This window comes from Anabrus simplex, chromosome 3, assembly GCF_040414725.1.
Source record: "Anabrus simplex isolate iqAnaSimp1 chromosome 3, ASM4041472v1, whole genome shotgun sequence".
Classification (NCBI taxonomy): Eukaryota; Metazoa; Arthropoda; class Insecta; order Orthoptera; family Tettigoniidae; genus Anabrus; species Anabrus simplex.
In genome coordinates this window covers 145,940,722-145,966,366 of record NC_090267.1, presented here as the reverse complement: position 1 = coordinate 145,966,366, position 25,645 = coordinate 145,940,722, and the positions used below count along the sequence as shown (strand labels likewise).

At 38.8% G+C, this 25,645-nt stretch overlaps 1 protein-coding gene across 1 annotated transcript in view; it reads left to right on the top strand.

The window, feature by feature from the left end:
• Positions 1 to 25,645, top strand: part of LOC136866089 (vascular endothelial growth factor receptor 2) — a 254,837-nt gene that overhangs the window by 184,760 nt on the left and 44,432 nt on the right. Inside the window, exons 16-18 of the mRNA XM_068226603.1 lie at positions 2,691 to 2,851; positions 17,717 to 17,839; positions 18,509 to 18,638. Coding sequence (XP_068082704.1) covers positions 2,691 to 2,851; positions 17,717 to 17,839; positions 18,509 to 18,638 — 414 coding nt within the window. The remainder of the gene's footprint in view (positions 1 to 2,690; positions 2,852 to 17,716; positions 17,840 to 18,508; positions 18,639 to 25,645) is intronic.

Below are 25,645 nucleotides of genomic sequence, written 5' to 3'. Positions count from 1 at the left end.
GAAGGAAGAACAAGAAACGCCCTGGTGGAATGACAGGGTAAAAGATATAGTTAAACAGAAGAAACAAGCTTGGAAAAGATGGCTGAGAAACAGAACAACAGAATACAAAACAGAATACAGGCACTGCAAGAAGGAGTGCTCCAAGGTGGTTCAAGAAGAGAAAAAGAAATGCTGGCAATAATTCACTGAATCTCTGCGAGAAGATATAACCAGAAGCAAAAAGATCTTATTCCAGTGGGTAAAAAAGAAGAAAAACCCAGGTGAAGACTTTATTAAAATTGAAAATGAACAGGAGGAAGTGATGACACAGAAGCAGGATATATTACAGAGATGGGGAAAATACTTTGAACAGCTCTACAACGTGCAGAATACCTTGGTACAAGGAGAAATCGAAGAACCAGATTTAGTGCAGATGAAGGACAAGGAAACAAAGTGTCTATGGCAGATTGCTAGGGGCTTTACGTCGCACCGACACAGATAGGTCTTATGGCGATGATATGGCAGATTGAGTGGGCCACTAAAAGAATGAAACGAGGCAAGGCAATTGGAATTGATGAGGTCACCATAGAAATGATAATAGCAGGAGGAACAGTTGGTCTATAGTGATTGTAATAGACTCTTCAGTGTGATATGGAGAGAAACGACTGTTCCAAAAGAGTGGACGAAAGGGGTCATTATACCAATTTTCAAAAAAGGAGACAGGAAGCAATGTGAAAATTACAGAGGAGCGACACTGATACCTCATACAGCTAAGATCCTTGAAAGAATCTTGGATAGACGAATAAGAGATGGAGTAGAGGGAAAATTGGCAGAACACCAGTATGGATTCAGAAGAGGCAGGTCAACATTTGATCCAATATTTACATTGCGTCAAATGATGGATAGGTATTGGGAATATGGAAAGGACATGGTAGTAATGTTTCTAGATACTGAAAAGGCATATGACAGTGACCCAAGGAATTTGGTATGGAAAACATTGACAGAGGCACAGATTGGGAATGAAACAATGCAGATGGTAATAGCATTGTATCAAAATTGCAAAAGCTGTGTTAGAACCAATTCAACATGGGGGGGGGAGTAGATGCTTCACACATGATGTTGTACACCTATCTGGATGCGAGGCGCTCATCATTGCTAGGATAGTGCTAAATTCCTATATAATCTATAAAGAAAATACCTCCAATAAGAAAATGATCGGACTAAGTTTACTTCTAGCATTATTGAGGATTTAGATGAATGGAAAAGTCAGAGAAATCTACTCCCAGCTGCAAAAAAAATTTTCTGCAGGAGGGACCTTGTTAGGAAAATTACCCAGTAGAAATTTAAAACACTGTGCAGTATGTAGCAATAAGGATGGTGGACCAATAAAAATGTCCAACATTGTGTGCGCCAAGTGCAAGAAAGGTCTTCATGGTTTGTGTGTAGGACTGCATAAGTGTTGAGAGGTGAAAGTTCGTGAAATGTAAATATGTACATATAACAAGTATGAGTGATGATCTGGAAAAGTATTTTTTTTGAAGAACCATTATTCTTAAAACATTGATATTTTACAAACAGTGCATCAATGTGCACAGGAATACCAAATTTAGGTGAATACAATCAAAATACTAGGATGTAAAGAGATCCAAATTTGAATTTTATGTTTTTTCAAAAACGGCATGAAGAAATTTTTTTTACTGGGCATTTCCTTCCCATTCCTAGGCCTTTCCTATCCCGTCGTCGCCATAAGACATATCTGTGTCAGTGCGATGCAAAAAAAAAAGGTACTGATCTGCATTTAGAGTTGTCGCCCAGGTGGCAGATTCCCTGTCAGTTGTTTACCTTGTCTTTTTTAAGAATTATTTAAGGAGATGGAAATTGATCAAACACTTATCACTTGACCCAGATGCATTTTCAATGTTCATCCAGTTAAAACAATCAAATAATGGTTTTATTAGGTGTAAACTACATAACTTAATATAAAAGAACCACAAAGTTTTAACATAATATTCAATAAAAGAAGCTCATTATTCAAATGCATCCAGTGAGAACACTGGAAGTCACCAAGATCATGATGGTATCTGCTAACATACATTTCAACAACTGATGGTATTGATGTTATACTGAGTTACATATCTTATCTCAGTGACATCTTTGTTCACTGGTTAATCAACACTAATTTTTAGTTCCCCATAATTCTGGCTGAGGATAAGCAGACATATTTCACTACATTAATTACACGAACACTTTCTACCATCTGTAATCCTTTTTGAATGTTATTCTTTCTTACATATGAATACCCCCTATATAATGCTGAAAGCCTGAATAAATAATTATCTATATCAGTTTATATAACCCAAAACAGCATCGCACACTTCTGCACTCTCACCAGCAAAGAAGGTCAAATTATACGTTTTTTCTGTTTTGAAAGTAAAGCTGTGTATTCATTTGGGGGCATGCTCCTTATATTGCTTCTGAAATCTGGTTTACTTGGATAACAATAGGTGGTGGCCAATATTAAGTAGTTTTGATCCAAAGCTTTCTTTTTATAATACTTCAGAATGATCTCAACAAATGAGATGAATTTAAAATTGAAAAATGTTGTCTCAAAATATCAGTTCAACATCCACAGGTGAAAAGTTATTGTATTTCACTGAGAACTCAGAAGATAAATAACAACTTTCATTTTTTGCTTTTCACTTTTGTTTTAGGTGAAGACAGTTGTCTTATGAGCAATAACAGTGCTCAACCAGAATGGAGATCAAATTATCGCGGTGACTACAGAGGAACTGTGCGTCCTATCTGCACTCAAGATCTAGTGTGCTGGGCATTTCAAGTAGCAAGAGGCATGGAGTATCTGGCAGGAAGAAAGGTGTGGTTAATTGAATCATGTGCATTTATCTAGCATTTCTAAATTTATAACAAAAAAATGGTATACATACATACCTACCTACCAACCTCTCTTCTCCTTCTTCGTCTTTCCCTACCGCTTTTTCCTGTATCTGTGGGGTCACGGGTGCGAACTGTGTCGCACATGTGGATTTGGCCCTGTTTTACGGATGGATGCCCTTCCTGATGCCAACCCTATATGGAGGGATGTAATCACTATTGCGGGTTTCTGTGGTGGTTGGTGGTGTGGTGTGTTGTCTGAATATGAAGAAGAGAGTGTTGGGACATACATAAACACCCAGTCCCCGAGCCAGAAGAATTAATCAGAAGCGATTAAAATCCCCGACCCAGCCAAGAATCAAACCTGGGACCCTCTGAACCGAAGGACAGTACGCTGACCATTCAGCCAACAAGTCAGACCCCTAGTCTCTCTTCATTACAAACAATTATGACTTTTAACATTTGGCGGATGCAAATTGAATGGCAGTGTGGATAATTTTGCTGATAATTTCTAAATAATGAAGTTTATTAATTTTTACTCAGGTATATTCTTACTTTTGCTTGTAGTTAAATGACCCTTGACAGTGGTACAAGAGAATGGTGATGTATAAAGAACCTTGAGACCATAAATCCATAAATCTGAATGTAGCCTAACTGGCTCCTGCCAGCAATTAATGGAAGGAAGGAACCAGAACCAAGGTCAATACGAAGGTAGTAGTCGCAAGAGAAAATCCCTCATAAACCTGTGATTGTTGGGGGGGGGGGGTGCTGGTGCCAGTTATCAGGCCCAGCATTTTTTATCTCTCTGATTTCAATAAGCTGGACTGCACTTAATTCGTACATAAAAAAAAAAAGCAGGAAAAATAGAAATCCCTTAGAAAATGCAGAATGCGAGTTTAAAAGTAGCTGGAGGTCAACAATCTCATTTGTCACATAGCTCTGTGATAGTTAATATTGTTTGCCTATTGTTGTGGATACATACTGCAGTCAGTTAATAAGGTGTTGCCTTAAATGCACTGAACAGTACTGTATTTTACTGAATTTTAACATGATATCATTACGTCATTTAGTAACCCCTTTTCTGGACAGAATCACACGAAAAATTAGTAATAATAGAAAAAATTTAAAAAAGGGTGCATCCATGCCTAATTTCTGTGCTGAGTACAGAAACACAAAACAGACTGTCTCCAATATGAAAAATGAAATTGAACTCTTGACATATGCACCAAAATAAAAAATGTGAATTGAAGCAAATGAAAGTCTGAAGAGCAAATCCCAAGATGATGCTTGTGCACAAGTGATTTACACAGTTATGTTTGAGTGGACTGGCAGTCAGAGGAACTGGTATGGAAATACTGTATTAGTAAAGTTAGGCATACATTTTCATCAAGTTCAGACTGGCTTTTCAGATTTGCTGTATGCTGTAACATAACAAATATATTTTAATGTACCATAATAGAGGTGTTGAGTTAATCTGGACTTCCCTTAATCCGGTCAACTTATTCCCCCATTTATTTCGGACTAACGAGTTTCTACTGTAGTAACGTGCATCTATTTCCTTCATGATTTTATTTCTTAATCTGATATTTCTGCATCATGAGACTTTGTTCATCTATATTCCATTCCTTTCAATTTCACCTGATATTCCTCTCCCAAGGTTGTCTATTTTATTCAACAACTCCTCTTAATCCTGTGTATGATCAAAATGAGGTCATATCATCAACAGATCTTAGAGTTTTGAGTTCCTCTCCTTTAACTCTGGTCCATTTTCAAATTTTCTTTGGTTTTCCTTACTGCTTATACAAATGGACAAGAAAGTAAAATGTAGGCCTACTGCAAACTTGCCTTGTGCCTTTCTGGATAAATGGTACTGTTCCATTTTACTGGATTATTACAACTACAATTGATTCCTGTACACATTGTAGATAAACATTCTGTCATAGAACTTATTTTATATTAAACCTGAGCAAATTTTTTCTATAACTTGCTTCCATATCATGCCACGCTCCACAAAAATTTATTCAGAAACATCTTTCTAATATACAGAAATGAGCAAATTTTTCTATTAAACCTGAGCATATTTTTGTATTTCAGGAAAGTTTTGGGGGAATCTGAATTTTACATCTTCCTTGCTTTTCTTATTTCTGTGTTTCCAGTATGTAGGTACAATAAACCTTGTTAATCCATACCTTTGTTTAGTCAGCACTACTTAATGACTTTTATCAGACCAAAATTATCAACATTCTGATGCCATGGGCATATAGATTTGATACATTTTGTAAATTATTGGTGGGGGTGTTAAGTAAGTGCTACCTTAATTCTATAGTGTTTATATTTTGAGACATTTAAACATTCAGTATGTGGAATTTCCATGGAAAAATATGTTAAATTATATCACCAAACTGTATAAGTATAGGAAAGGAACAAACAAGTGTCAAGTGTGTTCGTCGTATTATGTGTGTTCCTTTCTTATTCCTCTATATCACCCAATTGGTTCACCTGTAACTAGTTCTTTATTTGTCAGAATAATATCTAAGCAAAAAAACTTTACCTTCAAAATAAATAATAATAATAACTTAATAATAATAGACCAACACAAAATTCTTATCATGGGATTACAGGAAGTTAGAAACACTGACCAGGATGCCTTGGAATCTCAAGGATACAGACTTTATAAAGGTATACCTGGGAAGAGAGTGAAGAAGAATGTCCCACAATTCGAAACAGGATTTTGGTCAGCCTTGAAATAATAAACTCAGTTCAAGAATTCTAATCACATTCTCCACAACTCTCAACACTCACCTTAAAGGCATCTAATAAAATCTATACTTTAATAAATGCCCATGCTCCCGCTAATGATAAAAACAACTCCTCAAAAGACCATGAGGAAACAGAAGAATTTTGGGACCTATTGGACCAGACCATAGATAACATCCCCAAACACCATGTAAAATTATTAATAGGCGACTTCAACGCTCAACTAGGCAGAGAAAGAAAATACTGTGACATCATTGGAAAATGGCCAGCACACAAGAAAACGTTTTTTTTTGCTATTTGCTTTAAGTCGCACTGACACAAATAGGTCTTGTGGAACAGAAAAGGCCTAGGAATGGGAAGGAAGCATCCATGGCCTTAATTAAGGTACAGCCCCAGCATTTGCCTGGTGTGAAAATGGGAAACCACAGAAAACCAGCTTCAGGGCTGCTGACAGTGGGGTTCGAACCCACTACCTCCCGGATGCAAGCTCATAGCTGCGCACCCCTAACCGCATGACCAACTCGCCCGGTACACAAGAAAACAAATAAAAATGGAGAGAGAATAGTTGACCTGTGTAGAAACCATAATTTAATCTAAAAATCTACATGTTTTAAGAGAAAACCTCTCAAAAACTCAAAACATGGAAACACCCAACTACACTAAAGGAGAATGGCAACTGGATCACATCTGCATGGACAAATACCACCACAAAGCGATCTATAACGTCAAAGTCCTCCAAGGAATAGACACAGGTTCAGATCACTACATAGTTAAAATAAAAAAAATTAAACTCACTCCCAGAGGAAACAACAAAAGCAAGCCCCTAAAACTAAAGAAAAATAGATGCTACCCAGCTAATCAACAATAAAAATTACCAAAAAGCAACTGAAAAAATAAAAATTGCAGATAAACTTGAAGACTTAGTACACAACCTTAAACAAATTGCAGACGACCTGGCTCCAATTAAACCATGTAAAAAAACACCAATGGTGGAACAGTGAATGTGATGAAACAGAGGAGAAAAGACATCAGGCATGGCTATTACATCAGTCCCAAAAATCAGAAAGATCCTATCAATATCTAGTAAAACAGAAAAAAGAAACTACCCAAGTCTTAATAAGAATAAAAAGACATCATCATAAGGACACATTGCAATTAATTGAAGAAGAATTCAATAAAACTCAATCAAGGGACTAATACAAAATCTTCAGAAAACAGCTCCAAAAATATGAACCCCTGACCTTACTGCTGAAAGATGAAAATGGTAAGCTGGCTCATAACAATAAAGACAATACAGAAAATTCTGGCTAAATATTTCAACGAGCTTTTAAATTGTGAGGAACCTACAGAACTCCTTCATTTGGACACCAACACCCCAATAAAAACACCACCAGAAAACATAAATCCCCCCACAATAAAGGAAGTCTACCAAGCACTGAATAAATTAAACTACAAAGCACCAGGAGAAGATCAGACCTGGAAATATGCAGGAAGATCAACAAAAGTTGCCCTCCATCAACAACTTGTCTCGATCTGGATTAAAGAAGAACTGCCAGAATACTGGACAACAGCCCTCATTCACCCCCTGCATAAAAAAGGAGACAAAACCGACCCTAAAAACTACAGAGGAATCTCACTCCTAGAGGAGCTGTCCTGATCAGATCATGAGTCTTAAGTTGATAATGGACTATAACAGGAGAAGAAACAGAGATATGGTGATAAAATTTGTAGATTTCAAGAAAGCTTATGATTGCATCCATAGAGAATACTGTTTAAAATTAACACCTTGGACTACACCCCAAATTAATAAACATGATAAAATTGACTCTCACTAACACCAAATCAAAAGTGAAGTTTAGGGGTGAAACATCAGAGTCATTTGAAATTAAACTGGACTACGGCACGGGGATGGGCTCACCACTATTATTTAATTGTTCTCTAGAAATGGTAATGAAGGAATGGTTTAGGAAATGTCCCCTCAAAATAAAGATTTGCCGAGAAATCAAAACAAACTGCCTGGGTTTCGCTGACAATTTAGCATTACTAGCAGTGAACATAAAAGAAGCAAAAACCCAGATAACAGAACTTCAAAACATTGCAAATAAAATTGGCCTCAAAATATCATTTGAAAAAACAGAAATTATGCCCCAAAAACCAACACAACTAAAAGAAGTTACCATAAATGGTAATAAAATCAAAATAGTAACTCAATTTAAATATCTTAGAGAAGTAATAACACAACCTAAATGAAAAAATCTGAATCCAAACATGAACAAATAGATTAGCTAAAGCACAAAAATTAATATGGGATATCTACCAAAAAGAAATGTTTATCAATAAATGCAAAAATAAAACACTATAACACAGTTATAAAACTGGAAGCTACATATTCAGCAGAAACACTTTTTCATCTGAATAAACAATCAAAGACTGACAGACTTCAGAAAATTGAATGGAGGATTGGAAGAACCTGCATCAACAAAAAATACCAGAAAGATGGACAGTGGCAGATAATACCTAACAAAGTCGTGTACAAAGAGCTAGAACCCATTAGAGATACTATGCATAAGAGGAGACTGGGATTCTTTGAACATATCATGAGGATGCAGGATTCGAGACTTCTGAAACAACTAATACAACACAATCTCGTCTCAAAAAATACCATAACAGGATGTAAATGGATCAGAGAAGTAAGAGAGGATCTGAAGGAAATATGCCGTACAACAGAAGACACCACAAATAAGATAAAATTGAATACAAAACTCAAGAATACAAACCTCCGCTTTACCCTTACATGAAACAAACCAACAACATGCATATTTTCAACTGAGAAAAGGGCACAAAGATCGGAGCATCAGAAGAAGTACTGGGAGGACCGGAAAGCCCGAACAATCCCTTCAAAGAGACCTGAACGATGGACTGACTAAAGTGATCCTATGCGGTCATAAAAAAAGAAGAAAGAACTTTTGATGCCTTTCATCTACCTCTCGGCCAGCAGCTGAGTTTGTTGGCAGATTTGGAGATGAAATACACTGCACAAGTATTCCTGCCATGTTCAAGATTATCTAACCATTGTCCCTAAAGGTATACCATAGACTGGTACAAACAATAGTCAGAAGACACATCTAGGCTGTATGATGGATGAGGTAGCAATTCTGTATCATCTAATTCCTGGACTTTCTGCTGGTGTTAATCTAGCTTAATGTGTTAGAATATTTTCTTCCTATAGTACAATACCGTTTCTATTGATTAAATCTGGGTAAAGTAATCTTTAAAATTAAGCACCACTGATCTATATATATAAAATAGCTTGTCCTGACTGACTGACTGACTGACTGACTGATTCATCATCGCCGAGCCAAAACTACTGGACATAATGAAATGAAATTTTGGATATACATTCATATTAAGATGTAGGTGCTCGCTAAGAGAGGATTTTTGGATATTCCGTCGCTAAGGGGGTGAAAAGGGGGGTGAAATTTTAAAATGAGTGTATCTATATCTCAAAACTTTTAAAGTTTACAAATGTAAAAATTGGTATTTAGACTCTTCATTAAAAATAAGGAAACACGTATTTTTTTGTTTTCAGAAAATCCCAATAGGAGGGGCGAAAAAGGGTGAAAAGGGGTTGAATGCCTTTAATCAGGATACCGGTACTTATGTCTCAGAAACTAAAGGTTTTACAGACCTGAAAATTGGTACTTTTGATCTCTTTTAAAAATAAAGAAACATGTATTTTTTGTTTTTGGTAAATCCAGTAAATGGGAGGGTGAAAAGGGGGGTGAATTTTTAAAATCAGTGTATCTATATCTTAAAACGTTGAAAGTTTACAGATGTAAAAATTGGTATTTAGAATCTTCATTAAAAATAAAGAAACACGTATTTTTTTGTTTTCGGAAAATCCTAATAGGAAAGGAGGAAAGGGGTGAAAAGTGGTTGAATGCATTTAATGAGGATACTTATATCTCAGAAACTGAAGATATCACAGACCTGAAAATTGGTGTTTTGTATCTCCTTTAATAATAAAGAACCACGTATTTTTTGTTTTTGGAAAATCCAATTAATGGGGGGTGAGAAGAGGGTGATTTCTAAAATTAGAGTATCTATACATATCACAAAACTTTTAAAGTTTATAAATGTAAAAATTAGTACTTAGAATCTCCTTTAAAAATAAGGAAACACGTATATTTTTCTTTTCGGAAAATCCCAATAGGAAGGGTGGAAAAGGGTGAAAATATGTTAAATACCTTTAATGAGGCTAATTATATTTCAGAAGCTTAAGATATTACAGACCTGAAAATTGGTATTTGAGATCTACTTAAAAATAATAAAGAAACAGGTATTTTTCGTTTTTGGAAAATCCAAGTAATTGGGGGGGGGGTGAAAAGGGGTGTGAATTTTTAAAATGAGTGTATCTACATATGAAAATTTTAAAAGTTTACAGATGTGAAAATTGGTATTTATAATGTCCTTTAAAAATAAAGAAACACGTATTTTTTTGTTTTCGGAAAATCCCAATAGGAAGGCTGTAAAAGGGTGAATAATGTGTTGAATGCCTTTAATGAGGCTACTTATATTTCAGAACCTGAAGATATTACAGACCTGAAAATTGGTATTTGGGATCTACTTTAAAAGTAAAGCAACACATATTTTTTTCGTTTTTGGAAAATCCAAATATTGGGGGGTGAAAAGGGGGTTGATTTTTTGAAATGAGTGTGTCTACATCTTAAAACTTTAAAATTTACAGATGTAACAATTAGTAGTTAGAATCTCCTCTAAAAATAAAGAAAATAAAGAATTTTTTTGTTTCCTGTAAATCCCAATAGGAGGGGTGTAAAAGGGTGAAAAATGGGTGGAATGCTTTTAGTGGGGATACATATATCTCAGAAACGGAAGATATTACAGAACTGAAAATTTGTATAAGGGATCTCCTTTAAAAATAAAGAAACACGTATTTTTTTAGTTTTTGGAAAATCCAATTAATGGCGGTTAAGTAGGAGTGACAAATTGGGGTGAATTTTTTGAAAGACTATATCTACAGAATATCTTGGAAACGTAAAATGTTACAGACGTAAAAAGTGGGTGTTTGGAATCTCCTGTAAATGTAAAGAAACATAGGTGATTTGTTTTGGCAAACTCCACTTAAGGGGAACTCAAAAGGGGTGAAATTTTAAAATGAGAATTTTTACAGTATATCTAAAAAAACTTAACATGTTACAGAAGTGAAAAATGGTATTTTTTATCTCTATTAAACATAAAGAAACGTGTATTTTTAGTTTTCGGAAATACCACTTGGGTGGAGCGGGGGGGGGGGTAAAGTGACTGAAAATGGTGTTGAATTCTTTTAATTAGGCTACTGATATCTCAAATATGAAGATGTTACAGACGTGAAATTTGATATTTGGAATCTGCTTTAAAAGTAAAGAAACACGTATTGTCGGAAAATCCAATGAAGGGGGGGGGGGGTGAAAGAATTGAAAAATTAATTGACTTAATTGTATGAGAATACATACATCTAATAAAAACTAAAGTTGTTACAGACGTGATAATTCGTATTTGGATCTCCTTTAAAAACAAAGAAAAACGCGTTTGGGGGGGGGGACCATCTTGGAGGGCGGGAGTGTAAAGGAGTTGAATTCCTTTAATGAGGACACATAAATCAATAACTGAAGAATTTTGAGTCGTGATAATTGGTATTTAGAAGATCCTTTACTATTAAAGAAACAAGTATTTTTTGCGGGAAAATTCACTTGGGGAGGGGAGGAGTAGTGTGAAATGAAGTGCAAAAAGTAAATTATTTTTATGGGGATACTTATATCTCAAAGCTGAAGGTAATAGACGTGAACATTGGTGTTTGGAATCTCCCTTAAACATAAAGAAACAAGCCTTCTTTTAATTTTTCGTGGGGGGGGGGGGGGAGGTGGCGGTAAATAAACTTAACGGCGGTGGGGTGTAGAAGGAGGTGAGACCAGTTGATTTTACTGTTATTAATGTACTTATAAGGATCCTCCGTTGCTCAGACGCAAGCGTGCCGGCCTCTCACAGCTGGGTTCCGTGGTTCAAATCCCGTTCGCTCCATGTGTCATTCGTGCTGGACAAAACGGAGGCGGGACAGGTTTTTCTCCGGATACTCCGGTTTTCCCTGTCATCAGCCATTCCAACAACACATAATAATAATAATAATAATAATAATAATAATGTTCCGGACCGTCGTCAAATGTGCGGACCGCGCCGGAAACGGCTCCTGGACAGGTAATGACTAAGAATGCAGCCTGGCCGCGGGTTCAGTGCCGCCAAGGCACCCAATATGACACCACGCTGGATCTCCTGAAGGATTTTATCCATATTAAAAATGATTATAGGAAAAGATGGCACAGATTTACGGACCCAACTGACCGGGAGGAATACCTGAGCCTAACCCGGGAAGTACGAAATCGATTGCTGAAAAGGAAGATTGAAAAATGGGAGGAAACGTGCCGTAAAATAATAGAAAACGAGTCAGATCGGGAATTTTGGTGGATTCTCGCAGAAAACGAGTCAGATCGCGAATTTCGGCGGATTATATATCTAAAACAATAAGCATTCAATTATAAATTTCAGTATAATACCGTAGCGAAGCACGGGTATCTTGCTAGTTGCATATAAGATTGTTGCTCAGGTGGCAGATTTCCTATCAGTTGCTTACCTAGTCTTTTCTTAAACGATTCCAAGTTAGAAATTTATCGAACATCTCCCTTGGCAAATTATTCTAATCCCTCATTCCTCTTCCTATAAACAAATATTTGCGCCAATTTGTCCTATTGAATTCTAGCTTTATCTTCATACTAAGATCTTTCCTACTTTTAAAAATGCTGCTGAAGCTTATTTGCCTACTAATATCATTCCATGCCATCTCTCTGCTGACAGCATGGAATATACTGCTTTGTAGAACTGCTCCTCTCTTTACTCCCAAGTCTTCGCATCCCGAAGTTTGCAATATTTTCATAACACTAATCTTTCATCGGAGATCACCTAGAACAATTAGTGATTGCTTTCCTTTGGATCTTTTCCAGTTTTTTCAAGTCAAGTAATCCTGGTGAAGGTCCCCATACCCACTGCAACTATACTCACCAGTGACTTATACACCCTCTCCTTTACATCCTTACTACAACCCCTAAATACCCTTACAACCATATAAAGAGATCTGTAACATTTATTTACAAACCCTTTTATGTGATCACCACAATGAAGATCTTTCCTTATATTAACACCTTAATACTTACAGTGATACCTGCCGGGCTGAGTGGCTCAGACGGTTAAGGCGCTGGCCTTCTGAACCCAACTTGGCAGGTTCGATCCTGGCTCAGTCCGGTGCTATTTGAAGGTGCTCAAATACGTCAGCCTCGTGTCGGTAGATTTACTGGCACATAAAAGAACTCCTGCGGGACTAAATTCCGGCACCTCGGCGTCTCCGAAAACCGTAAAAGAGTAGTTAGTGGGACGTAAAACAAATAACATTATTATTATTATTATTATTATTATTATTATTATTATTATTATTATTATTATTATTATTACAGTGATACCCATTCAGTATTTTCACCCCATGAACACATAAATTAAAACTGAGAGGAAATTTGCAGCCTGACTTTTCACCCCTTTACTATCATCCATCGCCTGCTGTCCATCTCACAACATTGTCAAGATCATCATGCAGCTGCTCACAATCCTGTAGTTTATCTATTATAGTATAACATCATCTATAAAATGCCTTATCTGTGATTCCAATTCTTCACTCATATCAGCTACTAGATGAATAACCAACATTGTGACCTTTGGCTCAGAAGGTTGTGGGTTTTGATTCCTATTGGGTTGAAGATTATAGCTGTAGCTTTTTGTTTAAACACACCTGCTAGTCTCAGAATAACATTCTTCTTGCAACTTTTACTTACACTGACTGACAGTGACAATGCAACACCAAGGAGGAGTGGTTCGAAAGGGATGAAAGTTGGAGAAAAAACAGAGACGGCACGGATGAATAATTGATGTTTATTTCAAACCGATATGCAGGTTACACAATGCGCACGGCATCGACTCAGTAGGATGTAGGACCACCGCGAGCGGCGATGCACGCAGAAACACGTCGAGGTACAGAGTCAATAAGAGTGCGGATGGTGTCCTGAGGGATGGTTCTCCATTCTCTGTCAACCATTTGCCACAGTTGGTCATCCGTACGAGGCTGGGGCAGAGTTTGCAAACGGCATCCAATGAGATGATGTAGATGTTGATTCCCATGAGGAACCTAAACTATTTGTCCCGAATGAGTAAATTTATAATACCAATATAATGGTCCGTTATTGGACATTATAAATTTTCCAGCTAACTCATTCTTGGTTGCCTGCGTTTCGCCCTCGTGTGCTAAGTTAGGCTCGTCAGTTGGGACTTAGCACACCACCCAAGACGCAAGGCTAGTGCATACCGTGGAGGCCACTGCATAGGCTACTTGAAGCCACCAGCAGTGCCAATGCACTATGAGAGCTATGTCTCATTTTCAAAAAATTATGCCTGCCTGGCCATCAAATGATGTAGATGTTGATTCCCATGAGGAACCTAAACTATTTGTCCCGAATGAGTAAATTTATAATACCAATATAATGGTCCGTTATTGGACATTATAAATTTTCCAGCTAACTCATTCTTGGTTGCCTGCGTTTCGCCCTCGTGTGCTAAGTTAGGCTCGTCAGTTGGGACTTAGCACACCACCCAAGACGCAAGGCTAGTGCATACCGTGGAGGCCACTGCATAGGCTACTTGAAGCCACCAGCAGTGCCAATGCACTATGAGAGCTATGTCTCATTTTCAAAAAATTATGCCTGCCTGGCCATCAAATGATGTAGATGTTGATTCCCATGAGGAACCTAAACTATTTGTCCCGAATGAGTAAATTTATAATACCAATATAATGGTCCGTTATTGGACATTATAAATTTTCCAGCTAACTCATTCTTGGTTGCCTGCGTTTCGCCCTCGTGTGCTAAGTTAGGCTCGTCAGTTGGGACTTAGCACACCACCCAAGACGCAAGGCTAGTGCATACCGTGGAGGCCACTGCATAGGCTACTTGAAGCTACCAGCAGTGCCAATGCACTATGAGAGCTATGTCTCATTTTCAAAAAATTATGCCTGCCTGGCCATCAAATGATGTAGATGTTGATTCCCATGAGGAACCTAAACTATTTGTCCCGAATGAGTAAATTTATAATACCAATATAATGGTCCGTTATTGGACATTATAAATTTTCCAGCTAACTCATTCTTGGTTGCCTGCGTTTCGCCCTCGTGTGCTAAGTTAGGCTCGTCAGTTGGGACTTAGCACACCACCCAAGACGCAAGGCTAGTGCATACCGTGGAGGCCACTGCATAGGCTACTTGAAGCCACCAGCAGTGCCAATGCACTATGAGAGCTATGTCTCATTTTCAAAAAATTATGCCTGCCTGGCCATCAAATGATGTAGATGTTGATTCCCATGAGGAACCTAAACTATTTGTCCCGAATGAGTAAATTTATAATACCAATATAATGGTCCGTTATTGGACATTATAAATTTTCCAGCTAACTCATTCTTGGTTGCCTGCGTTTCGCCCTCGTGTGCTAAGTTAGGCTCGTTTAGGTTCCTCATGGGAATCAACATCTACATCATTTGATGGCCAGGCAGGCATAATTTTTTGAAAATGAGACATAGCTCTCATAGTGCATTGGCACTGCTGGTGGCTTCAAGTAGCCTATGCAGTGGCCTCCACGGTATGCACTAGCCTTGCGTCTTGGGTGGTGTGCTAAGTCCCAACTGACGAGCCTAACTTAGCACACGAGGGCGAAACGCAGGCAACCAAGAATGAGTTAGCTGGAAAATTTATAATGTCCAATAACGGACCATTATATTGGTATTATAAATTTACTCATTCGGGACAAATAGTTTAGGTTCCTCATGGGAATCAACATCTACATCATTTGATGGCCAGGCAGGCATAATTTTTTGAAAATGAGACATAGCTCTCATAGTGCATTGGCACTGCTGGTGGCTTCAAGTAGCCTATGCAGTGGCCTCCACGGTATGCACTAGCCTTGCGTCTTGGGTGGTGTGCTAAGTCCCAACTGACGAGCCTAACTTAGCACACGAGGGCGAAACGCAGGCAACCAAGAATGAGTTAGCTGGAAAATTTATAATGTCCAATAACGGACCATTATATTGGTATTATAAATTTACTCATTCGGGACAAATAGTTTAGGTTCCTCATGGGAATCAACATCTACATCATTTGATGGCCAGGCAGGCATAATTTTTTGAAAATGAGACATAGCTCTCATAGTGCATTGGCACTGCTGGTGGCTTCAAGTAGCCTATGCAGTGGCCTCCACGGTATGCACTAGCCTTGCGTCTTGGGTGGTGTGCTAAGTCCCAACTGACGAGCCTAACTTAGCACACGAGGGCGAAACGCAGGCAACCAAGAATGAGTTAGCTGGAAAATTTATAATGTCCAATAACGGACCATTATATTGGTATCCAATGAGATCCCACACGTGTTCGATTGGTGAGAGATCCGGAGAGTACGCTGGCCACGGAAGCATCTGTACACCTCGTAGAGCCTGTTGGGAGATGCGAGCAGTGTGTGGGCGGGCATTATCCTGCTGAAACAGAGCATTGGGCAGCCCCTGAAGGTACGGGAGTGCCACCGGCCGCAGCACATGCTGCACATAGCGGTGGGCATTTAACGTGCCTTGAATACGCACTAGAGGTGATGTGGAATCATACGCAATAGCGCCCCAAACCATGATGCCGCGTTGTCTAGCGGTAGGGCGCTCCACAGTTACTGCCGGATTTGACCTTTCTCCACGCCGACGCCACACTCGTCTGCGGTGACTATCACTGACAGAACAGAAGCGTGACTCATCGGAGAACACGACGTTCCGCCATTCCCTCATCCAAGTCGCTCTAGCCCGGCACCATGCCAGGCGTGCACGTCTATGCTGTGGAGTCAATGGTAGTCTTCTGAGCGGACGCCGGGAGTGCAGGCCTCCTTCAACCAATCGACGGGAAATTGTTCTGGTCGATATTGGAACAGCCAGGGTGTCTTGCACATGCTGAAGAATGGCGGTTGACGTGGCGTGCGGGGCTGCCACCGCTTGGCGGCGGATGCGCCGATCCTCGCGTGCTGACGTCACTCGGGCTGCGCCTGGACCCCTTGCACGTGCCACATGTCCCTCCGCCAACCATCTTCGCCACAGGCGCTGCACCGTGGACACATCCCTATGGGTATCGGCTGCGATTTGACGAAGCGACCAACCTGCCCTTCTCAGCCCGATCACCATACCCCTCGTAAAGTCGTCTGTCTGCTGGAAATGCCTCCGTTGACGGCGGCCTGGCATTCTTAGCTATACACGTGTCCTGTGGCACACAACAACACGTTCTACAATGACTGTCGGCTGAGAAATCACGGTACGAAGTGGGCCATTCGCCAACGCCGTGTCCCATTTATCGTTCGCTACGTGCGCAGCACAGCGGCGCATTTCACATCATGAGCATACCTCAGTGACGTCAGTCTACCCTGCAATTGGCATAAAGTTCTGACCACTCCTTCTTGGTGTTGCATTTGCTCTATCAGTCAGTGTATTTCCTTTTTCTTCAACTCTTTGCATTCTTTTTTTTTCTACAGTTTCTGTCACCATTTCATTACAAACAAGTTGTGATCAGAGTTCATGCCTGCTCTTAAAAAGGTTTTGCTGTCCAAAACCTGGTTTTTGAATCTCTCTCCAATAATTATGAAGTATGATATCTTCAGGCATCAAATCATGTATACAGCCATATTTTTCAGTTTTGAACTGAGAATTTGTTAGGACAAATTCATTATTAGTGCAGATCTCTATTAGCGGGAGTTCATTTTCACTTGTTTATTGATCCAAAATGTGTATCATGTGCTTTAGTCCTTTTATGCTGTCTGTACGAGTGATCTTGAGGAAATTCAAACACATTCAAAGTGTAACAATGCTAATTTTCAAAATATGATTTGTGAAAGCAATTAGATGAATTTAATACATGTCTTAATTTGTGTTTACAGGTATTGCATGGAGATCTAGCTGCTCGCAATGTCTTGTTAGCAGATCATGACATTGTTAAGATCTGTGATTTTGGCTTGGCAAAAAGCATGTACAAGTCTGACAATTACAAGAAGAAAGGAGATGTAAGTATGTAATTTAATACAAATCCATGCCACAACATGCCAACTGCAACTGATTTCAGTTGGAGGCCCCCTGTTTTTATCCTTTCTCCTGTCCCAATTGCTGTGTATGATCTTCTGATTCTTGTAAGGTCTAAAATTACCATGCTTTTCCTTCTTCCATCAGTAGATGGCCAGTATATGGCAGGTCCAGTAACTAATTTGTTGCATGTTTCATTTTTAAGAAGTAACAGCAGAATGAAATTTCACTTTTGTTGATGTGTGGTGTGAATAATAAAATAATGAGCAAGCCAAGGAAGAAACTATCTTTGGCGTTTATCAAGAAATCATGGAAATAATTATGTATACTGCAGTAGTGAAATGTGATAAGTTTTCTAGAATTGATTCAGGTTATCTCATCAGTGGTAAGTCATATGTCATAATATCTTTCAAGAAATTCCCTAATTTTATTTTCATTTTTGAAAGCTGACATGTCTAGTATCAAAATAAATTACTACATAAAATAATTACAACCTTTTAAATTGAAGCAGATAAAGCATTGCTACTTTTAAGAGTAATAGTAATGTTATTGTTTTTACGTCCCACTAACTACTTTTTAAGGGTTTTCAGAGATGCCAACTTTTGAGAGTGAAATGAACAGTATGATCAAATTCATTTTCTAATGATTCACAGGGTCCCCTACCTATAAAGTGGATGGCAGTCGAATCCATCAGAGACCGAGTATTCTCCACTCAGTCTGATGTTTGGTCTTTTGGAATAGTGTTGTGGGAGTTATTTTCTTTGGCAAGAACACCATATCCTGGTGAGTTACCTGGTTTCACTATGCTTTATACAGTATCAATCAGAAATACTGGGCAAAATGTAATTTGTAGAGAAGAAAAGTAAGAAATTATTCCAACAGAAGTCTAGAATGCTTTTCAGAGTTATCATCCTTTTAACAGTGTACAATATAGTTATTTGCTTGAATGATGATACAGTCTTACATTACTCTTAGTGGAATATTCAGAATAACATTATTCTTCCTGAACAAAGGCATCAGCAACATGAAAATTTCATTAGAAAGGGTAAAATGGATTAAAATACTGATAGCTTAAATTAGTAGCAAATCATGGGTGGATAGATACAATCATCAGATAATGAGGGATTGATACCTATTATCTCGAGAGCAATTCTCATTGTCAACAATCGCTCTGGTTGGAAACTAACAATGCAGTCCACTTGTGAGTTCTGAATGCTCCAACAATTGTTGTGTAGTATGTATTGGTAGAGAGACTTCTCAGTTTATTCAAGGAGAGTTGTTGCAACATTGTTCAGTTCAAAAAAAAAAGAAGTAGATATGTATTGTACTAGTATCAGTACGGCCCCAGGAATGGGAGACAAATATGTGCTCAAAATAACATGATAGAGCTATCGTATACTACCTGGAGATTTGAATAATCAGCTGCCTCTGGCTCTTCTCATTCATTGCTTTAACCTGCAGGGACTAGTGAGTTCTGATGAAGACTTAATTCAATATAAATTTTAGGATGGCCTGAGACAGTCAGTCATCTTGTGCAATGGCATTTACATACATCAATAAATGAGGGGATATATGACAGGATAATTTCATTAGAAAGGGTAAAATGGATTAAAATACTGATAGCTTAAATTTAAATTAGTAGCAAATCATGGGTGGATAGATACAATCATCAGATAATGAGGTATTGATACCTATTATCTCGAGATTAATTCTCATTGTCAACAATCACTCTGGTTGGAAACTAACAATGATGATACTTGTGAGATACAGTATTTGAATCCCATACTCGACATATCTGACTGAATTTCAGTTATAAGATAAAACATATAAGTACACCGCAAACAGCATTTATATGATTGTACAATTACCAGAGTTCATCGTCGGTGGATGCAGATTGGGTCTTGCCCCACAAATGGCCACAGCTGGTCCGTGGTCCAACAGCTCTTCACTCCAACCGGCCAACCGAGCAGAGGATGGGTGGCCATGGCTCTACCGTGGCTCCACACCTCTGCATTCGGGAGATGGGACAGGGCAGAACCTCACACCTGGCCCCAACCGTCAGCTGTCCTGAGAATGGTTTTCTGTGTTTTCCCGTTCTCCTGCACCAAGGCGAATGCCAGGACAGTTCCTAGTGTAGGCCACAGTCACCAACCCCCTCACCTTCTCCGTGCATCTTCATCATAACAAATCTCCCGGCCTGAGAGACGGCATCACCGTCTATGAGGCCTGCCTCCCCCTTCAGGGCAGGAAAAACGTTTTTAATAGTTGTAGCAGTAAAGTTCATATGGAATTAAATGTCTTGTATCTGTTCAATGCACCTTCGTATTCCATTTGTTTACAACCTTTTCATATACGTTTATATCCAATTTATTCTATTTTTCCATGGTTGTCATAATTGTATTAACATCATGCATAAATCTTATTACAACCTTAGTTTAATTCCTCTTTGCAGTAAGACAAATCATTGTAAACTAATATATACAACAAGATTAAACATAATTGAGCTCCAAAAACATGAAAGAGATTTCAATCACAAATCAACAAAAAAGCCATAGTTAAGAGTTAAGAATGGCAAAGACAGGCATAACATAGCTCAACCCTTCTCATAACTTGGAACACACTGAAAGAAAACATATGTATATACAAATAACAAACGATGATATATACATCAACAACAAGCGAAGCTGGAAGAAAACAATAAAACAAGCATCAGCATGCCTGCAGAACATAACCAAATTGTAGACTGGCATGTGATCCTCCTCCTAGATGAAGGCAATACTACTCAATTCAAATAAAAATAATTTCAGTAATAACCACACCAAAGTTGATCTGGGTTGTTCCTGGTCTGCTCCTGGGATTTCTGTAAACGACTTTACTACCTATGCATCAAGATCGTGCATAGATCAGAAGAGCTTCCCATATAATAAAAACGGTGCTGGGCGATGTAAGAAACAATAACATATGTATGACTTTGTTATGATTGAACATCCTTTCATTATGCATAAATACTATTTTCTTGCAGATTCATTTACGCAGCATGAGCACTATTACACATGGCACATTTTGAAGATTCACATCACTATTCCTCCATTAGTATACTTGTTATATTTAACTCGACGATCTAAAACCCACTGACTATGACCAAAGATCCCAGGTACTATTCACATTATCTCATATTGATTCCCTCACTGTCAACAACATTATATTATTCCATTTAAGAACATTATATATATCACTTCCGACCATGCATATACCTGAAGACTATAACTCAAATCAGTAACATATCCTTCATTCTACTTTCATTTCATCATGAGTCTTAATTATTCCAAAGATAATATTCATTTCACACATTAATATGTAGCCCAATAAATCATTGCAATCCATTTACTTGAAATTACCACATACTGACTGTACATTCCCTGTAGTTATTTTAAAAGATCCCTTACATCACTGCAACATCTAGTTCTAATGGTAAAACACATAGTATAGCTTGATCTATTAATTTGACAGGAAATACTTTAAAGATATATTTTTACATTCGCTAAGCAATAAATTATAACACCTAGATATGGTCACTTTCTAAGACATGGCTCCCTGAACAGCGATTTCTAAAGTGTATAATTTTGAAGATTTAATCCTCCCATTAAAATTCCTGAAGAACCCTAGCATCTCAAGGTTCTTAAATTCCACTATGTTTTGCATGTTAACGTAAATAAGAAAAGGAACACAATTTTCCTCACAGAGAAATTAAACTATTAGTAAATAAATAAAGAAACTGACGTATCACTTGGTTGGCTTCATCCTCCTGGACCAGGCGTGATGTGCATTCTTTCATATCACCATCCATCCTATGTTGGTAGTGGTGGTAATGGTGATTTTGTTTTAAGAGGAAGTACAACTAGGTAATCATCCTCTCTGAACAAATAAAGTGGAAAAGAAATTTAAAATAAAATAAAATAATTTATTCAGTAAAGGAATTTTGAGATGAATTGTAAAATAAAACAAAAAATATTGTACCAAGACAGAAAAGGTCACTAACAAATCAAAAGGGAACATAAGTTCCCTGAGTAACAGAACACTTTAAAATGTACATAATCTTGATTAATCCAGTCTCACACATAAAGCAAACGGTGAGATCAGCAGTAGTCGCATCATCAGCTAATATGTGTTTTGAGTGTCTCCTGCAGGCCAACGTATCATCTTAGGCCAGAGAGATCAGCACATTTTGTACGGATGTAAGCCACAGTGAAGTCGGCACCACAAGAACACACTGCGGGGTCTTCCCTCTTTAGGAGATAGCGTAGATCATCCATGTCCTATCTTCAGCCTACACAAAACCGCAGCCTCTCTCCATGAAGGCCGGAAAGAGGACCACCACACGATGGTTGGCTTCTTAATTACTTTCAGCTTGTTGGGAGTTCGGATAGATAGCCACTCCAATTCTCAGGACACCAAGATGATAGCTGAGAACAAATATATTTAGCAGGTACATTCATAGTCCTTGGAGGTAAAAGTACCGCTTCCTTTGCAGCTTCATATGAATTATAACACAGTAGAGATTTCCACCTATTCAATACTAACATCTTGAATAGGTGGATATCTCTACTGTGTTATAATTCATATGTTATTCTCAGTTCAATAAGGACCAGCAACATGAAATTCGTAACCCTTGATGAGTTTGCAGCTTCATCCACAAGTTTATTTCCCGCAATCCCTATGTGGCTTCGAAGCCATACAAAAGCTATTCTGGTGCCAACGTCACATAACTAGGGCCCTGCACAGATGTGGGTATCCACGAAGTTAGTGTCTTGGCGGATACAAACTGTATTTCAGTGCGGATAATTTTGCTGATAAGTTATAAATACCGGGCGAGTTGGCCGTGCGGTTAGGATCGCGCCGCTGTGAGCTCGAATCCGAGAGATAGTGGGTTTGAACCCCACTGTCGGCAGCCCTGAAGATGGTTTTCCGTGGTTTCCCATTTTCACATCAGGCAAACGCTGAGGCTGTACCTTAATTAAGGCCACGGCCGCTTCCTTCCCATTCCTAGGCCTTTCCTGTCCCATCGTTGCGATAAGACCTATCTGTATTGGTGCAGACGTAAAACAAATAGTAAGAAAGAAAAAGTTATAAATAATGATGTTTATTGATTTTCACCCAGGTATGCTATTGTTTTTGCTTGCGGTTAAGCAACCCTTGACATTGGTATGGGAGAATGGTGATATATAAAGAGCCTTGAGACTATAAAGCAGTAAATTTAACCTAAGCCTAACTGATTCCTGCCCGCAGTTGATCGAAGGGAGGAACAAAGGTCAATCCGTCGTTAATTGTCGCAGGAGAAAATTCCTAATAAACCTGTGACTATAGAGGTTCTGGTGCCAGGCGTCAGGCCTATTTTATTATGTTTACAGATCTATTCATTTCAATACCTTGGGTGTAATATACTCTGCTCAAATATTTACAATCTCCACGGATAACCATTTTGCGAATGTGGATAACCATTCATGGATGCGGACGAAGGAAGTGTGGATGCGGATATTATTTTTTATATCTGCGCAGGGCTCTACACATAACCTGGCTAGAAGGTCATGAATCTGCTGCACCATTGAGTGTTCCAATAAACAGGTGTCAATAGACTGCAAAGAATTTAACGAGTCGGTACACATGAGAAAATGGTTTCTTTCCTCATTTTGCGGATGTGGATAACCATTCATGGATGCGGATGAAGGAAGTGCGGATGCGGATATTATTTTTTATATCCGCGCAGGGCTCTACACATAACCTGGCTAGAAGGTCATGAATCTGCTGCACCATTGAGTGTTCCAAAAAACAGGTGTCAGTAGACTGCAAAGAATTTAACGAGTCGGTACACATGAGAAAATGGTTTCTTTCTTCACCCAGTGCAAACTACAGAGCTTCTAAGATGGCGTAAAGCTCTGCTACATACATTGTGAAGTGAGATCTTCATGCTTATACAGTATAATCGGTGACGAAAGAGTAACCCACATTTTCTCCGATCTTAGAACCATCCGTGAAGACATGTCTTGGGGTCAGGTACTGGTGAACAAAGTCCTGGAAATACCTCCGATGAACAGAGACATCCGTGTTCACCTTGGGTCCATGGAGTAGATCTAGCCATATATCCGGTCATGGAATTAACCATGGAGGTACCTCGCTAGAAGTCTGTTCAAGACAACCACCAATAGCCATATCTAACTCACGACACAAGCTATCGATGTAGGATGCTAATGGTTTATTTTGTCACCTATTCAATACATAAACATTCTACATTTAGGAATTTATTCTTAATTCCGCTTGAGACATGTTTCGCCCTTCATTGAGGGCATCATCAGTCAAAAATTATCACCTCAAGGTAAAAATCAGGTACCTGATTAGTATTTAACATGCACAAATTAGTATAAATTACAATGGCAAAATTAAGTACGAGAAACTCTTGTACAATGGTGATGGTTAAACAATATAAGTTCAGAGAATAAGAAGTCTGCACCAATGCTTAAAATTACTGGGTAATTATAGCAGAGTTCCGCAGTGGTGCTCTGAAAAATAATTGATGCACTCTTAAGAAATTATAAATTTTAAAATTATTTACAGTATAGCAGTCGGGGGCAGTCGGGGGGAAGGGTATAGTGGTCTTTGTACATCTGGTGATGTTGGGTACTAAAGATGCATTGATAGCTTGGTTGTAGAGGCATTTCACGAATTTTGGCAGCATACATGAAGAGTAACTGCTGCCTCCTTATTCATAAAGATGGAACTCATGCTTCTGCAAGTAGGCTAGGAATGGGGTTAGTATGGAAAGATCCGTTGCCAGCCTAACTCCACTATGATGAACACTATCTAAAAGGTTCAGCGTAGATCTTGATACTGAACCATGTGCCACACTACCATAGTCCATTTGGGAGAGGACTGTTGCCATGTAGAAACGTAGCTGCACCGCATGGTCAGCCCCCCTCAAAATGCTGTTGAGGGGGCTGCCACGTTAGTCTCTTATCAAAATGGAGACCAAGGAATCTGCAGGTGTCTACCATTGGTAAGACACTGTTTTGTACGCGGAGCTCTGGTTCAGGATGCACAAGCTGACGTTGACGGAAGTGTACAATTGAGGTTTTCATCACTGAAAATTGAAAGCCATGTTGCAGGGCCCATCTGTCGACTCAGTTAATAGCTTGCTGTAGTTGTCTCTCAGCAAATGCCACCTTTCTGGGGCTGTAATGTAGAGGCTAAACAATCTATATACAGCGATGGAATGACTGCAGGCCCAGCAGCAGCAACTATGCCGTTGACTGTGATTGCGAACAGCATGACTCTCAGTACAGATCCCTGTGTAGGTACTCCATTTTCTTGAACGTAATACTGAGAAAATGCATTCCCTACTCAGACTCGAAAGAGCCGGAGGGACATGAAGTTCTCAATAAACGCTGACAAATTTCCACAAAATCCCCACTGGTATGATGTGGGAAGAATCCCATATCGCCAGGTAGTATTGTAAACTTTCTCCAGGTCAAAAGACACGGTGACTAGGTTGAGGTACTGGCCTTCTGACCGCAACTTGGCTTAGTCCAGTGGTATTTGTCAGCCTCGTATCAGCAGATTTACTGGCACGTGAAAGAACTCCTTCTGGACTACATTCTGGCACCTCGGCATCACCGAAAACTGTAAAAAGTAGTTGGTGGGACATAAAGTCAATAACATTTTTACTCTTCTCTTGTCTAAAAATGAGGCCATACTCCTTGGCTGTTGCTATTCAGGCATTAACATGTTCTAGAACTTTA